Genomic DNA, 9,790 nt, shown 5'->3' on the forward strand with positions numbered 1-9,790 from the left:
GCAAAGCAGCGCCTTTACCACCTTAGACAACTGAGGAAATTCAGAGTGTCTCTGAGGATCCTTCATTGCTTCTACTCTGGGGCTGTAGAGAGCATCCTGTCCGGCAACATTACAGTCTGGTTTGGGAACAGCTCTGCCCAGGACAGGATGGCCCTGCAGAGAGTAGTGCGTTCGGCAGAACGCACCATGGGAACTACACTCGTCCCCCTGCAGGACCTATACATCAGGAGGTGCAGATCCAGAGCAAGCAAGATCATGAGGGACCCCTGCCACCCCAGTAACGGACTGTTCCAGATGCTACGGTCAGGCAAACGCCTCCGCTGTCACGCTGTAAAAACGGAGAGGATGAGACGGAGTTTCTTCCCACAGGCCATCAGGACTGTCAACTTTTATAACCCCAGAGACTAATTTTTTGTCTACACTATAGTAACTTATTAACTTTATTTATATGCTGTAACTGTAATTCTTTTTTGTGCACAATCCGCAGGCATTGCCACTTTCATTTCACTGCACATCGTGTATGTGTATGTGACAAATAAATCTGACTTGACTTGACTTGATCTGGGTGTTTTAGTGCATCAGTCACTGAAAGGCAGCATGCAGGCAGTGAAGAAAGCCAATGGAATGTTGGCCTTCATAACAAGAGGAGTTGAGTATAGGAGCAAAGAGGTCCTTCTGCAGTTGTACAGGGCCCTAGTGAGATCGTACCTGGAGTACTGTGTGGTGCAGATTTGGTTTCCAAATATGAGGAAGGATATTCTTGCTATTGAGGGCGCGCAGCGTAGGTTTACTAGGTTCATTCCCAAAATGGCGGGACTGTCATATGTTGAAAGACTGGAGCGACTAGGCTAGTATACACTGGAATTTAGAAGGATGAGAGGAGATCTTATCGAAACATATAAGATTATTAAGGGGTTGGACACGTTAGAGGCAGGAAACATGTTCCCAATGTTGGGGGAGTCCACAACAAGGGGCCACAGTTTATGAATAAGGGGTAGGCCATTTAGAACGGAGATGAGGAAAAACTTTTTCATTCAGAGTTGTAAATCTGTGGAATTCTCTGCCTCAGAAGGCAGTGGAGGCCAATTCTCTGAATGCATTCAAGAGAGAGCTAGATAGAGCTCTTAAGGATAGCGGAGTCAGGGGGTATGGGGAGAAGGCAGGTACGGGGTACTGATTGAGAATGATCAGCCATGATCACATTGAATGGCGGTGCTGGCTCAAAGGGCCGAATGGCCTCCTCCTGCACCTATTGTCTATTATCTATAATGGCCACTGACCCAGAGGTTGTAGGTATACGTTTACTGATTTTTGCATCAGTGCTTTCTTTTTTTCTTTTTCTTTGGGTTTGTTTTTAATGCACATCTGATGAAGGCTAACATAGTATATCTAGAGAATTAAGATGTACAAAGAGTATGGAGATGGAAACTAATGCAAGCATTATTAAATCCGTTTAAGTCAAGTCAAGTCAAATTTATTTGTCACATACACATACTCGATGTGCAGTGAAATGAAAGTGGCAATGCCTGCGGGTTGTGCACAAAAAGAATTACAGTTACAGCATATAAATAAAGTTAATAAGTTACTAAACATAGCACAAAAAGTGTCGACAAAAATTTAGTCTCTGGGGTTATCAAAGTTGACAGTCCTGATGGCCTGTGGGAAGAAGCTCCGTCTCATCCTCTCCGTTTTCACAGCGTGACAGCGGAGGCGTTTGCCTGACCGTAGCATCTGGAACAGTCCGTTACTGGGGTGGCAGGGGTCCCTCATGATCTTGCTTGCTCTGGATCTGCACCTCCTGATGTATAGGTCCTGCAGGGGGACGAGTGTAGTTCCCATGGTGCGTTCTGCCGAACGCACTACTCTCTGCAGGGCCATCCTGTCCTGGGCAGAGCTGTTCCCAAACCAGACTGTAATGTTGCCGGACAGGATGCTCTCTACAGCCCCAGAGTAGAAGCAATGAAGGATCCTCAGCGACACTCTGAATTTCCTCAGTTGTCTAAGGTGGTAAAGGCGCTGCTTAGCCTTACCCACCAGTGCGGCAATGTGCGTTGCCCATGTCAGATCCTCTGCAATGCGGACTCCCAAGTATTTGAAACTGCTCACCCTATCCACAATAGACCCATTTATCTCCAGTGGCGTGTACGTCCTTGGATGTTTAGCCCTTCTGAAGTCCACAATCAGCTCCTTTGTTTCAGTGACATTCAAGAGGAGGCTATTGTCCTGACACCAGAGTGCCAGATCAGCCACCTCCTCCCGGTAGGCCTTCTCATCGTTGTTGGAGATCCGGCCCACCACCACAGTGTCATCAGCAAACTTGATGATGGAGTTTGAGCTGAACCTGGCCCTACAGTCATGTGTGTACAGGGAGTACAGTAGGGGGCTTAGGACGCAGCCCTGGGGGGATCCTATGTTCAGGGTGAGGGAGCTAGATGTGTGTTCCCCCATCCTGACCACTTGGGGCCTGGCAGTGAGAAAGTCCAGGACCCAGGCACACAGAGGGGTGCTAAGCCCCAGTTCCAGCAGCTTCTCAACCAGTCTGCTGGGGACTATTGTGTTGAATGCTGAACTAAAGTCAATGAACAGCATCCTCACATAGCCCCCCTGGCTGTCCAGATGAGAGAGAGCGGTGTGTAGAACCTGGGAGACCGCATCATCCGTGGACCTGTTCGGACGGTATGCGAACTGTAGTGGGTCCATGTTGCGAGGAAGAAGGGCGCAGATGTGCTTCTTGACTAGCCTCTCAAAGCATTTCATGACAACCGAGGTGAGGGCCACCGGTCAGTAGTCATTTAAACACGCTGGAGAGGCATTCTTTGGCACCGGTACAATGATGAATCTTTTGAAGCATGCAGGGACCACGGACTTTGCCAAGGAGAGGTTGAATATTGTGGTGAGCACTGGAGCAAGCTGTTGCATCTGTATTGTTTTGGGATCTTAGCCAAAATGAAGTAAACGCTGAAGATGTAGGATAGAAATGAAATAAGGGAAAGGAAAATAAAAAAAGAATAGAGGCTAATTCATCAACAGTAGCAGTCGTTCTGTAGCAATCTGTGAATTTGTAGCTAGCTGTTAGGAATGTGAAATAGTTTCAAGAAGAGGGCGGCAACACTACAAAGAAAGTTGCGATGCTATTTTAAAATGATGTGAAAATTTAGAAACACATAAACTAATTCTAAATGAGTATAGATGTTGGGAGGTCATGTTGCAGTTGTATAAGATGTTGGTGAGGCCGCATTTAGAGTAATGTGTCCAGTTCTGGGCACCATGTTATAGGAAAAATGTCAAGCTGGAAAGGGTGCAGAGAAGAGTTACAAGATTTACAAGGATGTTGCCTGGGCTAGAGGGTGTGAGCGAGAGGAAGAGGTTGAGTAGACTGGGACTCTGTTCCTTGGCATGCAGGAGAGTTGAGGGGTGATCTTATTGAGGTGTATAAAATCATGAGAAGAATAGATCGGGTACATACAGAGTCTCTGTCCAGAGTAGGTGAATCAAGGACCAGAGGTTTAAGGGGGAAGGAGAAAAGATTTAATAGGAATCTGAGGGGTAACTTTTACACACAAAGGGTGGTGGGTGTATGGTTGAGGCAGGGACTATCCCAACATTTAAGAAACAGTTAGATAGGTACATGGATAGGACAGGTTTGGATGGATATGGACCAAACATGGGTAGGTGGGATTAGTGTAGCTGGGACACGTTGGCCGGTGTGGGCAAGTTGGGCCGAAGGGCCTGTTTCCACACAATATCACACTATGACTATGAGAAGATATCAGTGAGCTACTGCTATATTAATATTAGAGCTAAATGCTGGTGGTGAAAAATCCTCTTTTTTGATAATTTATCAGCAGTGTAATTCACAAGAGCAAATAATAAGATAACAATAAGTGTTGAATGAACATTGTATTCTTAATTTTTTTTAACATTTTTCTTCTGTGCATTTTTTTACAAGGCAAATAAGTGCCAGGAAATGCAATTATCTTTAAAAACCCTTCATCAAAAACGTTATCTTTATGTAGGTCCGTATTTTAATCCTCGTTCGAGGCAGCGGATTCCACGTGACCTAGCAATGTGCGTGACGCCAAGTGGACAGTTCTATTGCTCCATGTGTAACATTGGAGCCAGTGAGGAGCAGGAATTTCGGTTGCACCTTGAAAGCAAACTGCACAAGTGCAAAGTATCAGAGCAGCGATACCGCAGTGAGATGGAGAATCTTGGATATGTATGAAGGTTTGAAAACACAAGGAGAATGCTTTAAATTGTCCCAATATCTATCCAGAATGTTGAAACTGCAAGGAATGATTCAGGCCATTTTAATTGTACAAAATTCTCTTGTTTAAAGTCAAAGTGTATTTTATGTTTGCTTAATATTTTATTTAATGTTACTAGGTGTAAAGTATTAACTGATTGCTTTATATTTAATTTCTGCCCCTTAAAGGGAGTATGTGATTGGTCATAAGATGCTTTTACAAATGATTTGGAAATGTTTGAGTCATTTAATATTTGTTTCTCTTCTACAATTTTTCCAACAAATTGTTTCTTTGTTACAATTTTAATGTCATTCTAATTTAGTCTCTTAATATATTTATTTATTTTTTTGTTTAGTAATATATAATGGTCTTCTGAATTCAGTCCTGAAGGTGATATTCTAGTAAATGTTCAACGTTGATCATTCCTTTACTGTTGACTATCTTTACAAAGAGAATCTCACCATCAGGCTCTCTGTTGGATGATTATAACACTGAATAAACCATAAGATTAATATTCATTCCAGATACCGGAGTTAATGAGTTTAATGATGTGATATTATGAATTAGCCAAAGTTGATGCTTTGTTGGTCTGCACTGGACCACCGTGCATAGACACACAGATAATATTTGTAATCGGGCTCATTATTTTAGCCACCACTGGCATTGCCAGCATGTACTGTTTAAACAATCAACAACAGAAGAAAATACAGATGGTGTTGATGTTATTAACCTTGTGACTTGAAACGATATTTTAAAGAAATATCTTAACGATATTCCCCCATTAACCACTGTTTCATGATGCAAAATCTCAACGGAAATAATCTACCATTGAGTCGTTTTAAAGCTCAAAATTGTCAAATCAAATGCTGGCCTTTTGCAAAATGATCAGAACCAGTCTCGGAATTTGATGGATAAAATCCTTTTCAAGGTTTGAGATAAATGACATTGTGAAATACTCATCAGAGCTGCGATTAGTTACGTAACTATAAATAGTAGAAATTGGCACCCTGGATCGGCAATGAGTTAAGGGGAATATCAGCAGAGGATATTCTGCATAGGTTCCATTTTAATGTTAGAAAAGGGTTACTTTCATGACTTCCATACTAGTTCTGTATTCTATACACTTGTATCCCTTTTCATTGGCTGCCAAGACTATCTTTAAGAACCATTGGACAAGGATCTTTTTATTAAATGCAAGCGTTTAAAGAATATTCTTCATCAAATTATAGTTTATTTTTTATAATTTTTTTATGGAGGTAAAATTGTACTGAACTTTTCTATCATTATGCTCCTTGTTATATTTTTCTCTGTGCCGGACTTAATGTGAAAGATGACAATCTGTTTTGTGTTTATGATATAAAAGCTATTCAAATTGAGTCTTTCAGGTTTACATGATAGATGTTGATATTAAACAAGTGCATTTATAAAAGTATATGGCCCAGACTATGACCACTGCATGATTGTACCTGCTTGGTTGTAGTCAATGGTACAATCTGTTGGATGACATCTCTATTTCAGACGTAACACGCTTTTATTTTTAATGTTTCATCTCGCAATCCAACAAAAGAATCATCACAGAATTCCACATAATGTGCATAAAAATTTATCGGAGCTGGCATTTTGCTGATTTGTTGAAATTAATCAAATATAACTTTTACGTCAGAGTGTAAACATGATCAATCACGCAAATAAGGAACTGGATTAATTACCGAATTCAGCTACAAGAATGCATTACCTGAAAATACCTTTGTCTTATAGTTTTAATTTTGCACAATTTTATGCATGTTCTTTCTGTAAACCTGTGGAATAAAATAATTTTAATTTTAATTTTGTTCAGCCTGTTTTCTTTATGGTTCTATTTGGTGCAAATGGTAAAAGCAAAATGTGAATCATTTGGCTTTGTTTTTCCTCAAAAATAATGTGCTATACTTCTAATAAATAAACCCAGAGCATATCCATTCCATTTTCCTTATAGTTTTATGTACCTCAGTTACCTCTGCCTTCGGTCACTACTGGTTCAAAGACTCCCCCCCCCCAGCTTATCCAATATTTCCTCAGAGCTGCAGTTCCCCAATTCTGGCAGCATCCTCACAAAAGATAGACACAAAATGCTGGAGTAACTCAGCGGCATCTCTGGAAACGAGGATTTGGTGACGTTTTGGGTGGTGACCTGCAGCCACAGCATCCTCGCACATCTCTTCTGCATTCTCGAAGAGATGGGCCACAGGTCTCCTCAAACACTTCCTGTATAAACTTGACTCTTTCAATTTCGTTTTGGAACACTTATTTTCAATAAATGTACAAATCATGAACAGATGCAAGCTTCTATTTAAATTCAGCTGTTCTCTTATCCCTTCCTAAACTTCGCCAAAACCTAACTTCTATCTCATTTTCAGTTATCTTTCCATTGCCCTCCTGTTCATTGTCTCGTAAGATATATTGGAACATGTTACTTAAAGGAAGGCACGATGTAAACGTACTAGAGAAACCACTTTAAACAAAACATTTGGACAGGTGCATGGTTAGCTTAGGTTTGGAAGGATTTGGGCCAAATGCAAACCTAGAGAAACATGGTTTACAAAAACATATAACGTTTCACAGAGTGCTGGAGTAACTCAGCGGGTCAGGCAGCATCTCTGGAGAACATGGATAGGTGACGTTTTGGATCAGGACTCTTCCTGACCTGAAGGTGCCCAACCTGAAACATAACCTATCCTTGTTCTCCAGAGATGCTGCCTGACTCCACGTAAATGCACTAGCTTGGAATTATTGTCTAAATCTGACTGTACTCATTTTCCTCGCACATCTGAATCAGAGTTGTTTTCCTAACAACCGTTTGCAATTTCATACTCAGCTTATGTTCCTAAGAATCTACCACTTGATTGTGTTATAAGAACTATGCTATTGATAATGGCCTGACAACATAGGCGTACAACACAGGAGTAGACCCATCCCCTGCGCCGATCCTCAAGTTGATTAGATCATTGCTGATAAGTATCCTAACTCCTGCACATACTTTGATAACAAAAGGAGTGGCTCGGTGGCGCAGCGGTAGAGTTGCTGCCTCACAGCGCCAGAGATCCAGGTGCTATCCTTACTACTGGTGCTGCCGGTACGGAGTTTGCACGTTCTCCCCGTGACCGGGTGGGTTCTCGACGGGTGCTCGGATTTTCTCCCACATTCCACAGACGTGCGGGTTTGTAGGTTAATTGGCTTCTGTAAATTGTCCCTAGTGTGTAGGATAGAACTAGTGTGAATGGGTGATCGATGGTTGGCATGGACACAGTGGGCCGAAGGGCCTGTTTCCACGCTGTATCCTTAAACCAAACCTTTTTAATAGTCAAAATAACAAGTCTTTCAACTTCTGTTTTGGAAATGTTAATGTAGCAGAAGTAGCAGCAAGCAGTAGCAAGCAGCAGCAATCGGCAGCAGCAGCACCAAGCTGTGTTGCTTGGGAAGTATTGTGTGGGGATTGTGTGGGGATAGTAAGGAGTAAGACCTGTGTGATCTCCCAGACAAGTTTCGATCGCCTAGCTTGGGGTCGGAGAGGAATTTCCCGGATTTTTTTTTCCCAAATTGGCCTGGGTTTTTTATCCGGTTTTTCGCCTCTCCCAGGAGATCACTCAGTTCTTTTGGGTGGGCGGTTGGAGCGGTTGGAGCAGCGGCCGGGCGGTAGGTTTAGTAACCGAGCACGGGGCTTTGTTTGGGGAGTATGAGTGCCAGGGCAGTTTATTGTTCTGGGTGTCGGATGTGGGGAATCTGGGAGTCTGATAGTCTTCCAGACATCCACATCTGCGCCAGGTGTGACGAGATGGGGCTCCTAAGGGACCGTATTAGGAACCTGGAGCGGCAGATTGATGACCTCCGTCTGGTCAGGGAGAGTGAGGAGGTTATAGATAGGAGTTCCAGAGAGGTGGTCACTCCAAGACCACGGGAGGTAGACAAGTGGGTCACTGTTAGGGGGGGCAAGGAGCAGAGGCAGGGACTAGGGAGTACCCCGGTGGCTGTACCCCTTGGAAATAAGTACTCCTGTTTAAGTACTGTTAGGGGGGACAGCCTACCTGGGGGCAACGACGGTGCCCGGGCCTCTGGCAAGGAGTCCGGCCCTGTTGCTCAGAAGGGTAGGGAAAGGAAGAGGAGAGCAGTAGTAATAGGGGACTCTATAGTGAGGGGGTCAGATAGGCGTTTCTGTGGACGCAGTCGGGAGACCCGGATGGTGGTTTGCCTCCCTGGTGCCGGTGTCCGGGATGTGTCTGAGCGTGTCCAGGATATCCTGAAAGGGGAGGGAGAGGAGCCAGAGGTCGTGGTACATATAGGTACCAACAATATAGGTAGGATAAGGGAAGAGGTCCTGAAAGGAGAATTTAGGGGGCTAGGAAGAGAGTTAAAAAAAAGGACTTCCAAAGCAATAATCTCAGGCTTATTGCCAGTGCCACGCGATAGTGAGAATAGGAATGGAGTGAGGTGGAGGATAAATACGTGGCTGAGGAACTGGTGCAGGGAGCAGGGTTTCAAGTTTCTGGATCATTGGGACCTCTTCTGGGGGAAGTATGACCTGTACAAAAAGGACGGGTTGCATCTGAACCTGAGGGGAACCAATATCCTGGCGGGGAGATTTGCTAAGGTAATTGCGGAGACTTTAAACTAGTACGGTTGGGGGGAGGGACTCAAACACAGATAGCTAATAGGCAGTGTGTGAGGCAGGAGGCAGAAAAGGGAAACACTCAGACCCAATATGTAGGAGAGAAAGAAGGGAAAAGAAATAAACTGAGAATAAGAAATGATGGGTCCCTTAAATGTGTATATTTTAATGCTAGGAGCATTGTAAGAAAGGTGGATGAGCTTAGAGCCTGGATTGACATCTGGAAGTATGATGTTGTGGCGATCAGTGAAACATGGTTGCAGGAGGGTTGCGATTGGCAATTAAATATTCCAGGATTTCATTGTTTCAGATGTGATAGAATCGGAGGGGCAAGAGGTGGGGGTGTTGCATTGCTTGTCAGGGAGGATATCACAGCAGTGCTTTGGCAGGACAGACTAGAAGGCTCGATTAGGGAGGCTGTTTGGGTGGAACTCAGAAATGAGAAAGGTTTAGCAACACTTATAGGGGTGTATTATAGACCGCCAAATAGGGAACGAGAATTGGAAGAGCAAATATGTAAGGAGATAGCAGATATTAGTAGTAAGCACAGAGTAGTGATTGTGGGTGATTTCAATTTTCCGTATATCGACTGGGAATCACATTCTGTTAAAGGGCTGGATGGTTTGGAGTTTGTAAAATGTGTGCAGGATAGTTTTTTGCAGCAATACGTAGAGGTGCCTACCAGAGAAGGGGCAGTGTTGGACCTCCTGTTAGGAAATGAGATGGGTCAGGTGACGGAGGTATGTGTTGAGGAGCACTTTGGGTCTAGTGATCACAATGCCATTAGTTTCAATATCATTATGGAGAAGGTCAAATCTGGACCAAGGGTTGAGATTTTGGATTGGAGAAAGGCTAATTTTGAGGAGATGAGAAAGGATTTAAAAGGAGTGAAATGGAAATT

At 43.5% G+C, this 9,790-nt stretch overlaps 1 protein-coding gene across 1 annotated transcript in view; it reads left to right on the top strand.

Moving 5' to 3' along the window:
- The window catches only part of LOC144599707 (zinc finger matrin-type protein 3-like), a 34,829-nt gene extending 28,781 nt beyond the window's left edge, over window positions 1–6,048 (top strand). Inside the window, exon 6 of the mRNA XM_078410937.1 lies at window positions 4,017–6,048. Coding sequence (XP_078267063.1) covers window positions 4,017–4,225 — 209 coding nt within the window. The 3' untranslated portion in view covers window positions 4,226–6,048. The remainder of the gene's footprint in view (window positions 1–4,016) is intronic.
- The last annotated feature ends 3,742 nt before the right edge of the window (window positions 6,049–9,790 follow it).

This window comes from Rhinoraja longicauda, chromosome 13, assembly GCF_053455715.1.
Source record: "Rhinoraja longicauda isolate Sanriku21f chromosome 13, sRhiLon1.1, whole genome shotgun sequence".
Classification (NCBI taxonomy): Eukaryota; Metazoa; Chordata; class Chondrichthyes; order Rajiformes; family Arhynchobatidae; genus Rhinoraja; species Rhinoraja longicauda.